Below are 23,146 nucleotides of genomic sequence, written 5' to 3' on the forward strand. Positions count from 1 at the left end.
CAGTCCTGATCTCAAAAATATCATCTGAATTAATCCTATAGAATCCTTTTAGCAATTTGAATGTCTCAATCATGTCTCCCCTTTTCCGCCTATCAACTAGTTTCTGCAACCCACAAATCTTCAACCTGTTCTCATATGGTTCATTCCATAGACCTGCTATCATCTTAGTCACTCGCCTCTGGATCCTCTCAACCTCCTCCCCATCAAGAAGGAACTGAGGTGACCAAATCTGGGCACAGTAGTCGAGATGAGGTCTTATTAGGGCTTGGTACAGAGGTACAATAACTTGTTTTTCTCTGCTTGTCAAGGTATTTTTCAACAACCAAGTGAGTTGATGAGCTGATTTAGCTACTTTCGCAATGTGCCCCCTAAATTTCATCTCCCTATCCACCAACACTCCCAAGTCCCTGGCCTCATCAATCTCTTGGAGTACAGTTCCACCAATGTGGTATACTGCTGCTAATCTTTTCACTCTGAAATGCATAACCTTACATTTTGTCACATTAAATTGACATCCATTCTCCTTAGTCCAGAACTCCAATCTATCTAAGTCATCTTGCAAGACTTTGACATCTTCTGCATTCACTATCTCCCTACCCAACTTTGCATCATCAGCGAACAAATGAACTGTCCCACTTAGACCCTTCCCTATATCGTTAATGAACAGATTAAACAGCAGTGGTCCAAGAACAGAACCCTGTGTCACACCACTAGTCACAGGCCGTTTTTTGGACTCTACTCCTGAATAAACTGCTCTTTGATATCTCTCCATCAACCACCCAGCTATCCATCTCCCCAACCCTATATCCATTCCCATATGTTGTAGTTTACGGATTAGAATTCCATGTGGTATCCTGTCAAACGCCTTTGCCAGGTCCAGCAGTATCACTGTAAACCCATTTCCCTTATCCAGTTCAGCTGTCACCTTGTTATAAAACTTGAGCAAGTTACTGAGGCATGATCTACCCTTCACAAAGCCATGCTGTCCTCTGTACAGTATCTCATTTTCATCAATCCATTCCTGTATTTTTCCCTTGACTACTTTCTCCAAGACCTTGACAACGACTCCTGATATGCTGATCGGTCGGTAATTTGCAACCATAGTCTTGGATCCTCCTTTATGCAGTGAAACTATTTTCCCCTCTTTCCATGCCTTCAGGACTAAGCCAGACCCGAGACTCAGATTAAACAACGTGGTCAAGGGCACTGATAATTCCTTAGCCGCTTCACGCAAGACCTGTGCCGGTATACTATCCAATCCCACAGATATGTTCACATTAAGGTTCTGTAATAGACTAGTCACCTCCACTTCATTCATCACAATTCCCATATAAACTAATGGTTCCTTAATTTTTTCAACGTCACCACCTGGATGATATACTTTTGCAAAGTGCGCGCTCAGTAACTCCATTATATCGACTGGTTCAGTGAACTCTTTACCATCGTCATTCCTTAAAATCATTTTGCCATGTACAGTTTTTTTCTTGCTTGCAGCATATTGAAAGAACTGTTTGGGATTCTCTTTTGCTTGCATAGCTAGTTTCCTTTCATAATCAGCTTTTGCTGTTTTTACCACACTCGTTACCCTTCTGGCCTGTACTTTATACCGTTCGTGTGCCTGCAGGTCACCCCTTTCTTTAAATTCCCTCCATAGTTGTTTCTTTTTTTGCAGCTCAAGCTTAATGGTGTTATTCATCCATTTAACCCCTCCTTGTTTCACTATTCGGACCTTAGGTATACAATCAGCCATAACCTCCTGTAAATGCTCTTTGATCACTTCCCATGCTCTATCGACGTGCAGCCCTTGCAGTTGTACATGCCATGGCACTGATCCAAGCAATCTCCTAAGCTTGTCATACTTGCCAGCACGGTAATTCCACATATACCCTGTCTTAATCATAAATTTCACACCTTTAGCCACCACCCAGGTCAAGACCTTATGATCACTCTCACCAATAGGTGGCAACATGGTCATATTCATTACAGTCAAATTCTCAGATACTATTACCAGGTCAAGCACTCTCACACCCCTAGTATTTTCAATTACATGCTGTTTCAGATAGTTATCCCTTAATAATTGAATAAAATCCATTTCCTTCCTCACATGTGTCCTCTCCTCCTTCCAATCAATGTTACCATAGTTGAAATCCCCCATAATAATTACCCTCCTTCCACTCATTTCATCAATTTGTTTATGCATACCATCTCCACCATCTATTCCATCACCTGGTCTATAGCAGCACCCAACTGTATATTTAATTCTGCCAGTATCAATCTCACACCAAATAGCCTCAAATGAGCTCCTTTCACTATCCTGCAATACTTCAATTCTCCTTGGCTGGAGCTCATCAGCTATCATCAACAATACTCCTCCCCCAATTTTATTCTCTCTGTCCCTCCTAAACATACTATAACCTACACATTCTATCCCACTAACTATATCATCTTCCGTCAGCCATGTTTCACTAATGCCAATAACCTGTGGCCAGGAAGAGCCAATCAAGGCCAAAAATTCTTCCTTCTTGTTCCTAATACTCCTGGCATTAGTATACATGAATTGCAGTGTTCCCTTTGTCCCATCCCTATCTTGATGCGTTATTCTAAATATCCTATTCCCATTTTTTGTCCTTATTGCTGGCTCAGGTACATTATATACATTTTTACACTCAACTGTCTCACTGATGTCTGGATATCCATTGCCACCTTGGTAGTTCTAGTTTCCCTGGTTCTGCACATCCATTTTCACTTCATTCAGCAACACTTTTTCCAGTCTCCACACACCAAGTCCATTCAAATGCAGGCCATCCATCTTGTATAAGTCCTTTCGCCCATCAAACTCATTCCACACGTCCACAAATTCCATACCACACCGTCCGCATAACCTGCTCATAATATCATTTGCGATTATGGCCCTCCTTCTAAACTCCTCTCTGTCATACTGCGGTAACAGACTCGCCATTCTAACTCTGTCACTCTTTTCTTTCGCTACCTTTAACAATACTTTCAAGTCCTCTCTCATAAAAAATTTATCACCTTTCAATTCATTCGTACCAGCCACAATTGTTATTTCTTTCACCCTCTGTTTTTGCACTCTAATGCTCTCACTTACATCCTTAAATTTCGCACCCGGTAAGTACGATTTAGTTACACTCCCATCTATTACTCCTCTTAATAATGAGTCACCATACAACACTCTCTCCTTCATTTTGGAAACTCGCACACGCTGTTTATTTACGTTAGCCGAATCACTCTGGAAAGAGTTTTGCAGGTGCTCCAATTGCCGCTGCGCATTTTGTATTACTGCGTGCAGCCTAGCGATCTCACCTCCTACAAATAATTCCTCATTTTTTTTTATCATTCAAACCATTTTCTCTTTCTGTATAATTGCTCTCGCTCTTTCTTAGATCACCGCTCACATTGCCATCTTGTACACCGCAATTCCCTATCGATCCACTATTTTCACTCGCATTCTGGCTTTCTTCAACCATAACTGTCTCACAACCTGACACATACTTCGACTCCTCACTTTGCATACACTTTCTACACATTCTCCCACCACTATCACTTTCAATCCATACTCCAGCCTCATTCGGGAATGCATACATTCCACACACATCGCATTGGACAAATTCTCTCGCATTATATTCCATTATATTCCTCTGTTGATGAGTGTTCTTTCTGAATGACCAGAAAACATCACAAAAGTGTGAGAACCCATCCTTGCTGATTGTAGCTGAACTATCCATGATGTGTGCAAGATTGCAGGCCTTCTATATGGGACCATTCATGCATTTTTTCAGACATTTTTAATGTGAGATGCATTGCTGCAAAATTTGTCTGAGGCTGTTGAATAATAACCAGAAAGAACATTGCATTGCTGTTTGCAGGATGTTCAAAGATTAAACCAGAGTTTAATCTTTGAACATCCTGCAGATGACCCCATTTCTTGGTGATGAATCAAGGATTTACAGTTATGACCCCTGAGACAAAGCAGTAGTCAAAATAATTTGTCAAGTTTGCAGCAATGTCAGGTCAGTGTTGATTACCCCACTTTTTTTTTTCCGTCCACAAAGAATTCTCTCCACCCAGTCAGACTGTCAGTCAAGTTTTACTGACCGACAGTCTGTAAGCGACTAAGGGAGATTATTCAGTGCTAACATCCATGCAAGTGGAAGAACAATGACTGAGTTCTCCACTAAGTGACAACACACTTGCCCACACATTACTAGTTATTCAGCAACAGTTTTTTGCTGGCTTCTATAAACATGAGTCATTTCTCAACTACCCCTATTTGCCAGATTTCACCAGCAACATTTCCCTGATCCCCAAGATGAAACAAGATTGAGGAGATCCAAGCAGAATTGCAGGAGGTGCTCAACACAGTTGCACTTCAGGACTTCCAGGGATAATGGAAACATGGAGAAACTACTGGGATTGCTGCATACATGCCTAAGGGGATTACTTCAAAACTAACAGTTGGGATAAGTAAATTTTTTTTTTTAATGGTCAAATTACCCAAATATTTGAGTAGCACCTCGTATACTAACCTATATGTGGTTGGTATGTATATAAACTGTGTCAATAGATATTAATGAGACATGAACTATGAGATTGGCACATAAGGCATGGAAAGAATAAGTATTTAGAAAAACTTTAGAGGTAAAGGAATTATAATTTACAGTTATGGTATTATGTGTCTAGTAGGTTGCTTGAGGTGCAGTGAATTACGGTGTCTCTCCAGATATTCATATTCGCATTTATGATGGCATAATTTAAAAAAAAAAAAAAGTTAAAAATTATGAGAGGAAATGATTTGTTTGCAGCATATCAATAACTAACCAGTAATATAAAGTGACTGTATTTTACTACATAACAATTTTTTTTTTATTTTGTAGTAATAATCAATATTTAAAAGTACTTCCGAAGTGTGATTGGAAGGACAGCGGAACTTTGGACCCGTTGATTGGAAACGACCTAGGTTCGATTCTCGTCATGACGAGGGGAATCCTTTTATGGGCTTTTTCAATTGAAAGTGAGTTAGCTGATCTCATACAGAGGTAGCAGGATTTTTTTTCTCCTAGCAGTTAGCTGATCTCATACAGAGGTAGCAGGATTTTTTTTTCTCCTATTCGGAACATGCAATTTCCAGACAAAAAATACTGTTGTTGATGATGGGTGGTAGATGTCATTGATGGTAGTAGTGTTGTAACAGGAGAATTAAGTAGTTATTATTTTAATGGCTAATATAGCCTACTTTCGTTTAGGAGTGCCCCTCCTAAACGAAAGTAGGCTATATTAGCCATTAAAATAATAGTTTATTTTAGAGGAGTAACATGGGAATTTTCCCAGAAATAATACCTAGAATTAGTAGGTGAAATGCATTTAGTGCCCTCCCATGATGAGTCTTTGGGCTCTCTGGATGTGTCCTGTAATAATCATTAATAAAAATCTGATTTACTTCGGAAATGGATAAAAACAAAAACTTTATCATTGTTACTAATCTTTGTAATGTAATGGAATGTCAACCATATAGGAATGGATAACTAATGCCAGTAAAATATAAAATGGATTTTAAGAGCAGCTGCTGATTCTAAAAAAAGAAACTACCTTTTTGAAAAATGTGAAGATATTGGAAATTGTAATTATTAGACCTCCTGCTTAACACAAGTTTCCTATTTAGAGGCCCATGAAGATACTCCTCCTAGGATTTAGGGCTTTGAGACTAATCGTTTCTGCTTTTTTGTGTTTGTGGGCATGTTACATCTTTTTATGTTGTAATACAATGATATCTCGTTGGTAGAGATGGAATATTCTAGTTATTAAAACATTTAATCCAGTCCTCCTTTGTTATTTTCATTCTGTTAAATTGTGAACATGAGCTTCAACCAACATGCATGCTATTAATCTTTTTATTACTTTGATCTTTTTCTTTTTATTGTTTTATAAGATATAGAGAAGAGAATGGAAACAGTAGAAGAGAGGGAATGAGAGAGAGGTATGGGAATGAAAGAAGAGGAGAAAATGGAAACAATAGGACACAGGGTATGGTAAGAGGTATAATGTATGGAGACTCAATGATCCGTGGTGTTCAAGATAGGATGTATGAGGAGTGTTTGCCAGGAGGAACAATAGAAAGAGTGGCTTTGGCAGTTAAGAGAGGTGAAAGGGTGGATGAGATGATTGTAATGGTGGAAACAAATGACTGAGTGGTGGTGTAAATAGGGCAGCGAGAGATATGAGATTCTTGCTTGAGGTGGTACGAAAGAAGACACAGATAGGAAAGATAGTATGTGTGTATTGCCTAGGTATGATAATGACAAACTGAGCAGAAGAGCAGTAATATTGAATGATATAATAGCTAGAATGTGTGACGAGAGAACTGGAATATGTGGATGCTTGGAGTGCGTTTGAGGACAGAGGAATTGTATGCAAGAGACCGCTTGCATTTGAATAAGGAAGGACATAGGCATCTGGAGAGATTGCTGTTCTGAAAAAGTCCGTGCATCCCAGGGAGGATGGTAGTAGGGGGGATGGCCTCTTGTGGGAATGGGTACTTGGTAGAAGGGGGAACGACATCAAGTAACACTGAGCCCAGTGGAGTCTAGAGGGGATAATGCTAGGTATAGAAACAATGGCATTTATATGCTATATACTAATGCCAAGAGTATACGGAATAAGCGAGAGGAATTGGTGGCGCAGATAGCATCAGCCTGGCCAAAAATTATTGGGATCACTGAGACGTGGTTGACAGAAAAGGATATAATAACAGGAATAGAAGTTGCTGGGTACAGCATTTTTTGGCAGGATAGGAAGGGAAAGCGTGATGGTGGAGTACTGCTTATGATAAGTGACGACCTATGTCCTCTAAGAGTGGAGACTTTGGAAGGAAGTGACACTAATGATTTTGAAAGCATATGGTGTGAGGTAGAAATGGGCAAGACAGGATATTTAGTGGGGTGTTGCTACAGACCCAGGAGTACAGAGGGTGGGGACCAGGAAATGTTTAGACAGTTGAGTTTGGCAAGTGCAAGAAGAATGATTGTTATGAGAGATTTTAACTACTGTAGTATAAACTGGGGAGCAGAAGATGCATGTAGCAATAAGGGAATGGAATTTCTAGAATTCTTGAGGGACAAATGTCTTAGGTAACATGTAATAGAGGGAACAAGAGGTTCAAGAGTTTTGGATTTGGTTATAGCATCAGAAGAGGTGATAAGAACTGAGATGACATCTCTTCCACCAGTTGGAGAGAGTGACCATATGGTTTTGACTTGGAAAATGAATAGATATGCAGGAGTATCAAAGAGACGGGAACATATGTGGAATTATAAGGCAGGTGATGATAATAGTCTAAGACGTCAACTTGGGGAAGTTTCATGGAGGGAGGAATTGGAAAGCTGGGATATCATTGGTGCGTGGGAATTATGAAAGAATATTTGTTAGCAGCAATGGTAAGTTGTATATCACAAGTGAACAAGAGGACACAATTTGGAGTAAAGTGGATGACAAACAATATTAAACAGGAATTGCATGTGAAAAAGAGGCTGTGCAAGAGATATAAAGAGAACAGGTGAAGAGAAGATGCATGAAGAGTATAAGACACAGAACAGAAGAGTGACTAGTATGGTTGGAAGACGAAACTAGAATGTGAGAGGAGATTAGCCCTAAGATCCAACGAAAATCCTAGGGAATTTTTTAGATATGTGGCCAGTAGGAGGAGAAATGACTGTGGAAGAATGATATTGTGGGATAAAAATGGGAATAGAGTGACAGATACAGAGGACATAGTGGAATTGTTCAATGAACACTTTATTGGAGTATTTCATCCTAGAGGAATCAGTTTTAATGCTAGAGGGATAGGGCAGCTTCGAGGTTTAGAGGTACAGGAGGAGAGTGTTTCAAATACTGAGTACTCTGGATGTCAGTAAAGCTGTGGGATTGGGTGGTATTTCACCACGAGTTTTGAGAGAATGTGCTAGGGAACTGACAGGGTTTACCTAGCTTTTCAATGAAAGTCTGGCTGCAGGAAAGGTGCCAATGGAATGGAAGGTAAGATAGTGCCATTGCATAAGTGCGGTAGCAGACTGGAAGTGTCTAATTATAGGCCAGTTTGTGTGTCATCAGTAGTTAATAAGATCTTGGAGAAAGTAGTGAAGAACTGTATTCAGCATTGGGCAGATGAGGGTAATGGTATCTGTGAGAGTCAACATGGATTTGTGAAGGGGTGCTCATGTTTTAGCAATATGCTAGCCTTTTATGATAAAGTTACAAGAGCATTAGATGAGAGAAAGGCATATACTGTCATTTTCTTAGACTTGGCGAAGGCATTTGACAGGGTGCCACATGATAAGCTGATATTTAAGTTGCAGCACATGGGTCTGAATGTCAAATTGGTCAACTGGATTCAGGATTGTCTGTCTGATAGGTATCAGAGAGTTGTGTATGGTGGGGCAGTTTCAAGGAAGCAGAGGGTTACAAGAGGGGTCCCACAGGGCTCAGTACTGGGACCTATATTGTTTAAACTTTATATCAATGACATTGTCAGTGGATTGCAAGGGGTTATTCAGTTGTTTGCAGATGATGTGAAGCTGGAAAGGATTATTAGTAATAGTGCAAATACAGCAGCCCTGCAAGAGGATTTGAATAAGCTAGATCGATGGGCAAATGAATGGGGATGTCGGTTTAATGCAGCAAAATGTAAGGTCTTGAGGTTTGGGAAACATCGATATCGACACTGCATACTCTATGGGAGGAGTTATACTGGAGGAAGTAGGGGAGATGAGATCTGGGGTTGATGATTGATAGAAACCTGAAATTTAGGGGACATTGCAAAGGTGGTGAAGGTAACACAGAGGATTGCTGCAATAATGAGAAGGATTCTTTTGTTTAAGACCCTGATCAGACCACTTGGACTATTGTTCTCAAATTTGGTCCCCAGGATTTGAAGGGGATAAATTAACTGTGGAAAGGGTACAAAGGCAGATAACAAAGATGGTTTCAGGACTGTAAAATGATAGTTATTAGGATCGGCTGAGGGAATGTGGACTGCAGAGTTTGGTGGATTGAAGGAGAGGTGATGTGATTGAGACTTTTAAACTGTTGAGAGGTGGTTACAGGGTTGACACTGGGGAGTTCTTTTGCTTGGTTGAACAGTGGGAACGAGTGATGACAAGAGGCCATCCCTGGAAGTTACAAAAGGAAACTGTGAGCAAGATGGTGAGGAGTGGTTTCTTTGCATGGAGGGTGGTTGAACCATGGAATGCATTGCCTAATGGAGTGGTGAGAGCAAGAACAGTCAGTCAGTTCAAGGAGCAGTATGATAGACTGCGTTTCTTAGGGGGGGGACCTCCTCTCGTAGAGTCTTTTGACTCCATGGAGGCCTGAATAATAATAATAAATAAATGAATAAATTCCTTATGATGATACAGCGGTCCCCCTTTTTCTGGGAGTTCACGGTACCATCTAGTCCCCCCAAATTTTATCCGGGCTCTGGAACCGGCATAGGCTGACAAATCAGACTATGGCTGGGTCAGTATTCCTGACTGTAATCTGTGTGTGTCCTCGGACTGGTTTGCCTGCTTGCGGGATAAAAAACACCAGATAAACTGGCGGAAAAAACCTTGCTGTCCACACCCAAGACCGGCTAACTTGACTATGGCTGAGGAAGAACTTTAAACTCCTCACGTCATTGACGGGAATAGAGCCTAGGACACTCCTTCCCCGGGCATATGGTTGCGAAGCGCAAAGCCACTAGGATAACTGTGCAGACATAATAAATAATAATAATATTTCAAGATAGCATACTAATTCTGAAATAATAGTTTAATTCTTGAGGAATAAACCACTTGAACCATATGAAATTAAAAGTACTGTGCACTATATTCCCATACTGATAATCCTTAATGATGAGTGGTAGTATTATTATCAAACAAAAAAAAAAATGTTTATGCACCACTTAAATATTTTACTTTCTTTGTGATCACTGAATAATTTCTAAAATAAAAAATTTCATTTTGGTTGAGTGGACAGTATTTCCACTCTTCAATCAGTAGGATATGGGTTCAAATACCACTGTGGTGTAGATGTTTGTGAATGTATTAAGATAACAATTTTCAGTGTTGGTGGCTTGAAGTAACTTAAAATGTTTCAAGAGTAACATTCGTATGTTATTCAACACTTAGCTTCCACAATACTAATGAACCATCTAACTTTTGAGTTGAAGATATATGTATATATTGATCCATACATGAGGTTGAAGGATCTATAAGCACATCATTGCCCTGTCTAGGCTGCAGGTGAGGACTCAGAAGTTTTTGTTTTCTTTAAGCATTGCAGGTTGTAATTGTTTGTAAATGCTTCTTATGGTAGGTTGTTCCAGAAGGCAGAAGTAGATGGAATAAAAGAGAAGAAAAGTAGGTTCGATGTGTTTTGCAGTTGCACAAAAATGGGGTGCTGGGAAGCTGCTGTTCTTGTATTAACAGGTGCAACAAAGTGGAGGAATGATGGATGAAATGGACTGACAAAATATTTTAAGTACATTTAAACTATGGTAGGCACTCATAGTAGAATGAAACTTCAGTTTTTGTGGTGGGAATATAACTAAATAAAATTATAGATAAACTTGAAAATTTCTTTTTAAAAAAATTAGCACCACCTTCTGAGCAGGATGTAACACTCAAGTCAGTGTCATGACAGCCACTCTGAAAAACACTGTATTAGACTAGGAACATAATTTGATTTTATCCAATATAGTTATGAAAGTTCAGAACTTAAATTTTAAAACTAGATGTTTATAAATATTAAATTTAATATTCAGTTTTACATTGGACTTATATATATATATATATATATATATATATATATTTTTTTTTTTTTTTTTTGGAAGACTTGTCCAAAAATAGGTTCTGTGAGGTTCCGTCCGAAGTCTGCGAGTATTTTCTACTGGAAAGGCTTGATTGTTATCACAATGTTATTCGATCCATCCCTGATTCTGTGATTACCTTACAGTCTTTGACTTATTTAAATCTCAGGTGAGCCTTATTTCAATTCTGTAATACAATTTCATAAGCAGTACTCTGTTAGAACTTTAAAATTTTGATTTGAGACTTTTAATTCATTATAATATATTATGATAGTTTTCTTTTTATTTGCTTCAAGAACTATATAATAAGATTATTAAAAAAAAAAAAAATCGCGAATTCTGTGTTAACAGTCGATTCACTGTTGCTACTTTCATTTCATCTAGAAAAGTCATTTGTCACTTTTTACCAGGTAGATAAAAGCAAACTGTACAACTTTCACTACTTTTTGAATCTTCAGAATTAATCAGGGGCGACTCGTCTATAGAGGCCGGGCCCCACCTATATTTGTATAACTAGCCCAATAATTATAGTTTTAAAAAATGTTTCTTGTAATTATTATTTTTTGATCTATTTCCAACACATTTTATTGTTTAATAAAAAAAATTACTGTAGTATTTTGTGGCAATATTGTATAATGCGACTTAGTATGGTCTCTGGGGCCAGCCACGGCTGGCCCTATTTTATACATGTAGAACACAGGGCATGTATGAGGCACGTGCACTAGCGATCGTGTTTGTTTACAGGATACAATGCTTATCTTGGGGCCAGTTTAGTCTGGTCCAGTCACTGGGTTTGTACGTAAATAGCGGGCGATTCTTTCATTGTCTTATTATTTATTCTCATTGTTGATCTGTTTTATTTTTTTTAGTTATTGTTGTCGTTTTTGTTATAATTTATTTTAAAGTTTAAATTTTTATTATGTCTATAAACAATACATTTTATCTGTGAACAAAATCGATAGTTTATCGAAAAAACGTTTCTCGTTATTTCTTGGAAGTTTCGATATTGATTTATAAAATAAATACAAGAAATAATAACTTTCTTGTTTTGACACTTGAAAAATGAAAACATTTTGTAGGGTGGCCAGCTGGAGTCGAACCAGCGTCTTTGAATTTCTAGTTCATTGCTCTGGTCCGTTGAGCGTGGTTTTTTTTTTTTTTTTGCTCTAGTCCGTTGAGCTATGCCCTTGACTGCCAATCTTTCGAGTTTTCGTGTTATTAATACATTGAGCCCGTATATGTTCAGTCCTAACAATTTAAAAAAAATTAATACTTCAATGCATCAGTGGATTCTTACTAAACGTTATTTTAATACAAATAATAACTATAAATCAATAATAGAACCCGCTATATAAATATAAAAAAAAAAGTTGTTTTTGGCCCCTGGCCCCACCTGTTTCTGTTGTCACTAGCCGCTACTGGAATTAATTATATCGATTATTTTACTATTGTTTAACACTTCATTTAAGTAAGTCGCACCAGTTTGAAAACGAATGACTATTTCACTGTAGAGGTGAATAGCTACAGGTCTTAATAAAAATTATTATATAAAAATGTAACATATCATTTCTAAAAGTAAGAAGGATAGTAACAAAGACAGCTTGCTTTTTTTTTCTCCAAGATTTTGAAGACATTGAGATTGTAAACATAAAACTCATGTTTCTTTTTTTTTTTTTTTCTTTCTCACCATTGCTTGATTTGGTGAAATTAATGAGGCTTATTCTAGGATTAATATACTCATTTGCTGTACACTAAACTCTTATAGGTCTAAAATAATGCTTCATCATGATTCATTGACCCATGTCACTAACAATGACCTACGTTGTCAGTGACTCTTTATACTAGTGTGGTGTGCTGTGCTGTGCTGTTGTTAGTAGTTTGGTTTATGTGCAGTTGATGGTTCCACATCAAGCTGTTGAGATTTCTGTACTATGCCTCTCAGCACACTCACTCCTGGATCTTGATGTTAGATTTGTCTGAAAATCAAGACATAAGTGGAAGAATTCATCGTAAAATATTAATACCAGAAACACATTTAATATTTTTATTGTAAAATTTTCATCCAAGTTTCATAGCATTATCAATAGGAAAACTCAAAGGAACAATTTAATTGAAAGCACGTGATATGTGCAATATTGACTGCAGGAGAATAGCTCCATCTGCATTAATAGATATTCAAAATAAATTACAATAAATTGATTTAGTTAATTATAAGCAAATTTAATTACAATTATGGAACACATGAATGGTGAGTATTGGCTAATATAACTTCCCCAAATTGAAGTTTTAGGCAATCATTTGTTCAAATTCAGGTTGTGAATTTCTTTGTAGAGTCTTTCTAGAAGAAAGTAACTTTTATGTAACATTTTGGTTTTGTTCCACTGAATTCCGTGTTTTGTAGATAAAGTGTGGTTTGCTAAACCGGATTTGTTGGGTTTAAGAGAAATATATTCCTGATGTTCTTCCAGACGAATTTGTGCAGATCAACCCGTTTGTCCATAATAACATATGCCACAAGAGCAGAGGATTCTATAAACTCCAGGTGAGATAGAGGAGGGGGATATTTGTCTTTTGGTGAGATAAGAAATGTATCATGTTTGTTGAACTGGATGGAAAGCAACTTGTACATTAGTCTGTTGAAGTAATCTTGCTATTTTTTTCAGAAAGTCCCTTAACATATTGAATACAAATTCTGATAATTTTTTTTGAGGAGGGTTAAGACGGCAGCCATAATTATTATTTTTTAATAGTTTTTGCATTATGACCATTTGCACTAAGGTAGTTCTGATAATAAACAGTTTTTTGTTTAAAAGAGAATTTGTAGAACAAATTTTATGAGCTCTGTCAACTAAGGATTTGATTACACTATATTTCTGATAAGGGTGATGAGAGTTGGAATCAATGTATTTAGAACTAGTATGAGTTGGTTTTCTATATATATTGAAAACTGTAAACTGCCAATTGGTTGACGTAGGATGAGAACATCCAGAAAAGGAAGGCAGTTTTTCTATTTCTAGGGTAAATTTGATTCTTGAGTTAATTGAATTTTTCTGAGAAATTCATGAAGATCAGAATAAGATGATATTCATCATTCATGTGTTCCATAATTGTAATTAAATTTTGTTTATAATTTAAAAATAATTAACTAAATCAATTTATTGTAATTTATTTTGAATATTTATTAATGCAGATGGAGTTATTCTCTTGCAGCCAACATTGCACATAATATCACATGCTTTCAATTAAATTGTTCTTTTTTGAGTTTTCCTATAACTGTATTGACAATCGCTGTAAAATTGAAAAATTTTACAATGTTTGGGATTGTATGTAGCTCTGGTAAGTCTTGTTTTTGAAGTGTTCTATGTAAAAATTAGTTGGTGGGAAGGAACCCATAGCAGTACCATTAGTTCTGTTTGTAGGTCTTTGTCCATAGGGTCAAAAGCCTCTTGGATTCTTATGTTTTGTGATTAAAAACTTAATCAAACTTAATGTTTTATTTATTGGACATATAAAAAAAATTTATATGCAAACATAAAAGTGGTATTTGATATCTGGAAGTACTGAATTAAAAACAAATTTACCTAAGTTTGAACTAACTGCAACTTTGAGTCACCAGGAAAAATTGAATTGAAGTTGTGGCTCCCAAAATTTTGTTTTTCAATTAATTTTTTTTGGTGGAATGGCTCTTTGGTTCAAAATGGTTCCCGATCCCTGGGATAAAGGAATATTGGAAAGAGTCCAGAATCTTTTGAATGTTCTTGTAAAGAAATACTGAGGAAATGTAATTTGCATAATCTAGTGGATAGGAGGAGGATTGGGGGATGAGATTGAACATAAGTTCATTGCCAGCCTGGCTGACCGAGTGGTTAGGGTATCCGCTCTCCACCCAAAAGGCTGCAGGTTCGAATCCCGCTGTGGGCATGGATGTTTGTGATTGTCTGTGGAAATACCAGTTGTGGTGATTGACAGTAGATGGCGTTGGTGTAGTTGCGGTCAGTTGTGAACGAGTGGTGGAGACAGAGGTATAGAGCAAGTGCCCTCCCTCGATGAGTTGTTGGACTCCCTGGAGGTGTCGTATAATAATAAGTTGGTAAAGGGTTATTACCAGATTAATGTGAATTACAATTTTTGAAATTGAGGAGACAGAGGTAGAATAAGAGGTTCTCAAGAAATACTATAAGGAGTATTTAAGTGGTGTGTGGTTGAAGAATAAGTTTTTCATGGCAAGTGGCAGGTGATTGGAATGCATTGCTTGAAAGTGGTGCATGCAGATACAGTGAATGTGTTTAAAACCTGTGATGAGCTGTGTGTGACAGTGGCACCTCCCATGATGTCTTGATTCCACTAGAGGTCTGATAATTAAAACTAATCTGAGCTACCTTGAATCCTCTCATTTAATAAATGGTTGCTAGTGCAAATTCCACCACTGTCAATGAGATTCAGCAAGAATATTCTTACCTTTTGGACAAATGCATTGTAAAAATTTGGAGGCGAATCTTAAGTGGTTGCTCTTTATCTCTGAGGCATTTGATCAGTTTTAGCACCAAGGCCTATTAAGTAAGATTCCATCTTATGGTCTGATTATGCATCTGGGTTTCCAGACGTGACGGAGCTTTGCAACTGATGCTGGCGTGCCCAAAGCTCTGTTCTTTCATGTACTTATTCTTCCTTAATATATCAGTGAACTTAAGTTGACTGCAAACCTTTTCCTCATTTGAGAAACCTTCCATCACTAAAATCAAATTTCTAGGATATCAACTTTTGAAGTGTTAAAGTTTGATCTCTAACTATTCTTTAGTGGGGTTCCAATAACTTCCTGAACTTCAATGTCAGTAAAACAGTCATATTTTATTTCACTCACATACTCAGATACAAGAACTCCCTTTTACTTATACTTTTGATAACATTCAAATATCTAGGCAGGATGAGTTTCTTCTTGGGATTATTCTAATCTCAAATCTCTTGGCATAAACATTAAGAATATCATTTCCCCAGAATCGTAAAAAATTGGGTTTTTAATTTGGCCTCAGGTGTTACTTTATCTCTGATTAACTGTTAATAGTATCTCATCTTCCTTTTACCCTCTTTTACCTTGCGGTGTCGAGGGTTTATTAATCATCCGACCTCAAATCATTCACAGGATAAGGTTTGCCTGCTTTGCGGATGAAAAACCCCAGGTTAAACTGGGGGGGGGGACCCTACTATCCACGCTGAAGACCAGTTAACTTGGCCTTGGTTGAGGAAGATCCTTCAGCTCCTCATGTCACTGATGGGAATCGAACCTAGGACACTCCTTCCCCAGGCATATGGTTGTGAAGCGCACAGCCACTAGGCTAACTGCTGGACTTGTTAATAGTATTCAAATTGCAATTCTATCCAACCATTGAAATACTACTTCTCACATTTGGGGGTGGTTCTCTTAAAAATACAGTAATCTACCATTTATCTGACCTTTAAAATAATGATCTTTCAATTAACCTACTCTTATGTCAGCTGACTTCTGATAGAGCACCTTGCACCTCTCAGTGATCAGTTCTTCAGAACAACAAATTGCCTTCTTGATATGGTTTGATAAATGGTCAGTTCTCTTCTTGATTCCCTACAAAAGAGAGCAGTTAATGACTTGTCTCTCTCTAATTCACTCCCTTTTCAGACACATTTTCTGCTATTCTGCATTTTCTACAAATATTTCCAGATGCCAATTTATCAGAATTGGCATCAATAATTCCCCACTCTTCTAAATCAGTTAAAATGTGCATAGCACTTATTTAACACCAAACTCTTAAAGCAAATTTTTCTTTAATTTTTTCTGCTGCTGGTTTCTTTTGGAACAGTCTTATTTCCTAAAATGTACAATGTAGAAGTTTTCAAATTCAATATTAGGAAGCTTCTTCTGTTGTCTTGCATTTGTATCCATTCACAGTATAGGTTGAACAACATTCTTGTGAATGGGATCACTATAAAAAAGTAAAGAAAAATTAAAATTGCTTTAAGTATTTCATGTTATCAAATAGTAAAGCTGGAACTTTACTTTTTGATAAAAGTTCCAGTAAGAATATAAAATTTATATTCTTATCCAAAGGATGTCTACAACATAGCTAATAATTTGGATTGTATCATATCATATATTTGTCAGTGTATGTAATAGCCCATAGCTAGTCAGAAGTACAGTGGTATCTCGCTAATCTGAACTAATAAAAACCGTGCTCCGGATTAGCGAGTTTTCCTCCAGGAGACAACAATAACTAGCGTTTAAGACAAAAATAATCAGATTCTAATGGTACATCAATTTAATTCTGTAAATAAATTAACTGATAGAAAAAGGCTACTGTACTGTAATGTAAAACAAAAAAAATAATACAGCATGCAAGTTTATTTTAGGAAAAAATTTAATTTATGTATCTGTATTTTGAGGATTCTGATTTAATAAAATTGCATAGTTCAGTACATAACTTAATTTGCGTAAAAAAAAAAAAAAAATCACTTTCTTGTACACAACACACAAAAAAAAGTTTAACAAAATAACACGGAAAAAGTTTTTTTTATTTCTTTGTAAAAAAGTCACTGATTTTCTTTTGCTTCTTGGAAGTCGAACTTTTTTTCGAATGCTTCTTCTCGGAGCTGCATTAGCAATGAAATTTTGTAGAATGGCATATCATTCTGCTTAGCCCATTCTATACACACATTAAAACTGTCAACTGCCTCTTCATGTTTTACTTTTTTTCTTAGAGTTCTTTGTCGTCATCATCATCATATTCTAATTCATTCTGTATCGTCATATTTATAATTTCAGCATCTGATTTGATTTCAAATTCACTTTCGGTTCTATCTGTAATCCATTCTGTAACAGCTGTTTATGAAATTTCAACATCTGGATTTATATTTTTAACCAAATTATGCATGTTTTGAATTTCCTCTTGTATATATTTGTGATTCACACCGACAATACAGTATGCACTGTACAGTATGAAAAAAGCAAACGTGAACAGAATAAATCAAAATAGGCCTCTATTATAACCGTACACTCGACAGTATGGAAAAAAATTCTCTGTAATAATAATAAAATAAATAATAATAGTTAAAATAATAATTATTAAATAAAAATAATAGTACGCAAAATAATAATACGTAATAACTTTTTTCTTTCAAACCACAGTTCGGATTACTGGAAGGTTCGGAATAAATAGGTTCGGATTAGCGAGATACCACTGTATTTAATAAATTGATAATAAGTTAGCATTGAGTATCATTTCACAAATGTTAAGTCTAAGTTCATTCGACAACAGTGCAATAGTATTTCATATTGGCTATTGCATATTATAAATGTACTGGTGATATTAGCAGATATTTTCTAATATTTCTAGTGCAACATTTGCAGTGTATTTGAGCTATATTTCTAAAGAGACCTTTAGACTAATCTTAATGCTAAGACTTAGTGAGGTACAGACATTCTTGTCGTTTGTAGGTAAATAATATCAAGATGGTGAATAATGTGTGCATTATTCTTGGTTTCATGTCCTATAACTTTGCTAGCTTGTTGATAATCTTGCCTCATTTGTATGACTATTGAATTAGGCACTAGATGTACCCATCGCTATTTAGGGAGCCAAAAATCAGTCATCTAACTATTGATCTACTGTTCTCACCTCAGTACTTTCAAATGCGATGGAGAAAGTTACTTAACAATAGTACTCTTCATTACCTGGAGACTCAACAGTTTATTAGCGATCACCAGTATGGATTCTGCCATTCTACAGCTGACATCCTAGCTAATCTCACCTGCCTTCAGAAATAGACCATGGAAAGATTTGGAAAAGCCCATGTTAATACCCTGAATATTTCAAAGGCATTTGATTGTGTCTGCCACTAAGGCTTCTTGAACAAGCTGTCATCTTATGGCCTCTCTCCTACACTCTGATTGGTTTGCCAGCTTCCTCACCAGTCATTCATTGCATGTCATGGTAGATGGTTTCCTCTAATCAGATTTTTCCTTCAGTGCTGAAGTGTTCCCCCCCCTGGGTTCTGTGCTCTCACCCATGCTCTTCCTCCTGTACATCAATGACCTTCTTTCTCTGACTTGAAATCCTATTCACAGCTTTGCTAATAACAGTACTCTTCATTCCTCTTCCTCATTTGAGAATCTTTGTAGTACTCAAATGATAAAAGCCTCAAGATCTGTAACCAGTGATTTAAACACTGATCTCAAGACCCTCAAATGGAGTGAAGACAAACTTAAGCCTGTCTTTTTACCTGCAAGAAAAATCCTACCTTATCCTCTCTTCCTTTTGATAATATTCCAGTTTCCTTTTGAGATCAGCTTATATTGCATATAAAATATAAAACACATAAAATATAAAACATATTACACAAATATGTTAGCATGTAATACATGCTACACGTATTACATATCACATATACTCGGCCTCTAATTTTTTTTCCCCATTCAGATCATTACTTCTCTTCTGCTCAACTCCTAATGATTCAATAAGTCTCAGATCTGACGAACTTTGAAGTAAAATTCAGAAGAGGGCATCCACTTAAAAGATATGACCTTTCCCTCACAGACTCCCTTCAGTCACTTTATTATAGGTGCCCTTGTTGCAGTGTTGCACATTTCCTGTAGTTACTTTCATGGATATCACTCCTCTTAATTGACAGCTACCATTTTTCTGCTTTCTTCTAACCATCTAAGAACTAGAGAAGCCACCTGCCAACACTCATATGCTGTCCTGCTCTAAAAATACAGAACTGACTTCTCATCAGCTTCCCTCATTCCATCCACCTCTATTCTTTCGAACAATCTTCCCTGTACTGTTTTTTCCCACCGAGTACAACCTTCCACTCTTTAAGAAACATCAACGAACTACATTTTCTCCTTTTCACTTGCCCACACATGGCATTATAGTTTTTATAGGTCTTGTGACTTTTTATGTTGTGTGGAGTCATCATAAATGAAATACTTGAAAAATGGATATAAGTTTTGGATTTGAAATAATCTATATGTGATAAGTATCTGATATTTTGTTTTAAACTGCTCGATATACATGCATGCACTCCTATAAATGACAAACTATCTGCTTCATTTTTTAAGCTAAAAACTGAGTCTTGTAAAGTATTAAGGTACAATATTAAATTCACTGCGTGAATAGGCTTATGTGTTCGTCACACACGTTGAATTGGATTTAAACGATATTGATGCGAACACAGATTGATAAGAAAATAACTATTTATTAACTTAAAAGCTAATATTTCACTGGTATTATATTCAGCATCTTCAGAGCACACAAACAAAGTGTGTTACAAATGCGAGACAACCACAATCCGGTGTAACAGTGGGGCTAGTATAAGTAATTACAGCGTGCAACACAAGACTAAAGTCCTAATATGGTGCCATCTAAGTTAAAACAAACAAAAAAAAAAACAGTAGTTCAAAGTTTTGAAAAAAATATAGTAGTCCAAATAGTAGTATTCTTTGAAATTTTTGAAAAATAATAGTCTAAAGTTGTGAAAAAAAAAATAAAATAAATATTAATTTGGTCTTAGGATGACTGTCTTACAAATCTTTGGTAGATTTATCCAGCCATACTTGTTAAGGTTTGGAGTATGTTTTAAGGCTTCTGTTGATTCCAGGAACAACCTCTCTGACTTGTAGAAGCTTCTGTGCAGTACTTTTGTTTTTTTCCAATTGATCCTGTGTGCCGGGGTATCCAAAGCATGGTCTGCCAGACCTGACTTGCCATAGTGAAAGTGCCGGATATATTTTTTGTCTTCACTGAGGCAGATGTCCACAGTTCTTCCTGTCTGTCTGTAGTAGGCTCGATGATATTAAATTCAATTTTGAAGTCTCATAATATGGAAGAAATGCCATTTAATGTTCAACAGCAGAATATCCAAAACTGAAAACATGATCTCAAATGCATCTTGTATATTGAAATTTTGCAAGATTAAAAAAAAAAAGGGAAAGAATTTATTTTTATTCATTTTTTTTTTTTTTTTGATAAGAGAATTTTTTTCATAAAATGTTTTAGTTCTGGAAAGAAAAGCTTCAGAAAAATAGTGCAAAAATTATTTCTAGTAAAGTGGACTGAAGTAAAATATCTTGTTCCATAACACTCATTTGAAAAATAAGATCACATATAAGATTCCCCCCCTCCCCTCCCCCAAGGATATAAACATAGAGTGTTTTTCTTCATCAAATTTCTGATATATCCTAAAGGCATATACAGATATTATTATAGTACTACATGAAAGGTACATCATTACTAACTTGCTATTGACAACTTTCCTTCAAATTAATCTTATCTGTCAACTCCAATATTATGAAATCTTATATTTTACTCTTTTAAAGCACTTTATTGTCAATGGACCTTAGTCTTCCTCTGGGTCTTAGTCTTATCATCTAGGCAAAGAACATTTGTTCTGCTAACCTTTCCTTGCCCATTCTATGTAAGTGATCCTTTCTTTGCCCATTCTGTGTAAGTGATCATACCACCTGAGATTAGTTTTGCTAACACATTCCTGAATGCTAACACATTCCTGAATGCTAACAATGGCAAGTTCTTTCCTAATATCCTCTTTTTAAATTATACTGCCATCGATTCCATCTGTTCACTTCACTAATCTCTCTCAAAACTCTGACATCTGTGGTCTCCACTCTTTGATCAAGTGTTTTTATTTCTAGCTTAGATCTCAGATCCTTAAGTTAAAATTGTTTTAAATACTGTTTTGTATATTACTTTAAGTGTCTTGGCTAATTTCTCTCTTATTCCATATAAATTTATTCAGTTGAATTCCTGCTATACCAGCTTTGTTAATTCTGTCTGTTTCCAAATTTAATTTGCCATCTTCACTAAAAATGTTTGCCAAAATAGCTGAAAAGTTTTACAAGTTTTATAGATTTTTCTTTCAGAATACAGTTAATGTTTGTTTCTATTTTCTTTTGTCTCTTTATTGCTGATTTTCATACCAAATTATCACAGCAGTTATTTAATTTAGTATTGGAAATCCAAACACTTTTATTGGATGTGTATAAAAGTATAACATCTTCATAAAGTAGAGCTGAGATTAATATCTTTAATTTTAATACAACTTTTCTTCATAATGTGTATCCTTGTCTCTCATCTGATTTAATGTCAAACCATCTTCCTATATCTTCAGTTTTAACTGCTGACTTGCACTCACATAAAGACTAAGTGTTGCTTGATATTACTAAGTATTGGCACCTAGTGATATGCCTTTTCCAGATCTACCAAACTTAATTACAGACTTGTTATATTTTCATGATTTTTCAACTATTTGTCTTAAAGTTAAAGTGAAAATCTGATCTTGACAACCTCTATTTGGTTAATACAGCTTGTTTTTCACCAAGCTTCCCTTCCACGTTCCTTATCTGTCACTCAAGTATACTTGCATAAATCTTATTAGGAACACTCGGTAGGGAAATTCCTCAATTCTCACATTGTTTTATTTCCCTTTTTAATGGATGGGTACTATGAGAGGTACTCTAATCATCTGGAATTCAATCACCTGACTAAGCCTTCTAAATTATGTAGTGTAGCCATTGTAAAACTTTTATATTTCCATATGTGAGCATTTTTGGTCAAATATAATCTACTCAATCTGTCTTTTCACATTTCAGGTTCTTAATGGTTTTTTCTCTTTCAAGTATTTATTTATTCCTATATTACATTTTTCGCTTAAAACGTAAAAAAATAAATATCTGGAAGGTGACAGTCTTCCCATGACTTTTGTTTAGCTAATTTTACACAGAGTTTCGCTTTCATACATTTTTCTCTGTACTCTCTAAGATCGCAAGCTGACTCAATTGCCAGGAACTTTGATATGCTTCGTTCTTTTTCTTGACTGCCTGTTTAACTTCCCGAGTCTACCAAAGAGTTCTGATTTTTGTATCCTTACAAACAACCTCACCATATGTCCCTCTATCTGAATCAGTCAATGTCTTCTTCAGCATTTGCAAATGAATCTCCAGGGTTTAGTACTTGTTTTAAATCTTTCATTTTTTTTCTTGAATAATGTTCATGTATTTGAGTCTACAGTTCACCTCTGAAAGTTACTCAGCTTTGATTCATTTAAAACTTTTTTTTTTTACACACACCATTATTTTCAATTTTATCCTACTCAACACTAAATGATGATCACTTCCAATTTCACAGTCAGTGCTCCAGTTTAACTAGACCACTTACCAGATGGCATGAAATTCTGTCATGTTCTCCTATAATTTATGGTTTAAGCTCATAAGAATACAATTTGGTCATCTAAATCCCA

At 36.1% G+C, this 23,146-nt stretch overlaps 1 protein-coding gene across 5 annotated transcripts in view; it reads left to right on the plus strand.

Annotated features, from left to right (window-relative positions):
- Positions 1–23,146, plus strand: part of Lrch (Leucine-rich-repeats and calponin homology domain protein) — a 454,905-nt gene that overhangs the window by 87,375 nt on the left and 344,384 nt on the right. For all 5 annotated transcript variants that reach the window (XM_090411096.1, XM_090411095.1, XM_090411098.1 and 2 more), the window contains exon 2: positions 10,886–11,030. In XM_090411096.1, the coding sequence (XP_090267222.1) occupies positions 10,886–11,030 (145 nt within the window). The remainder of the gene's footprint in view (positions 1–10,885; positions 11,031–23,146) is intronic.

The sequence above is a fragment of the Typopeltis vanoorti genome, chromosome 21, assembly GCF_054136105.1.
Source record: "Typopeltis vanoorti isolate ZY-2024b chromosome 21, IOZ_Tvanoo_1.0, whole genome shotgun sequence".
NCBI lineage: Eukaryota > Metazoa > Arthropoda > Arachnida > Uropygi > Thelyphonidae > Typopeltis > Typopeltis vanoorti.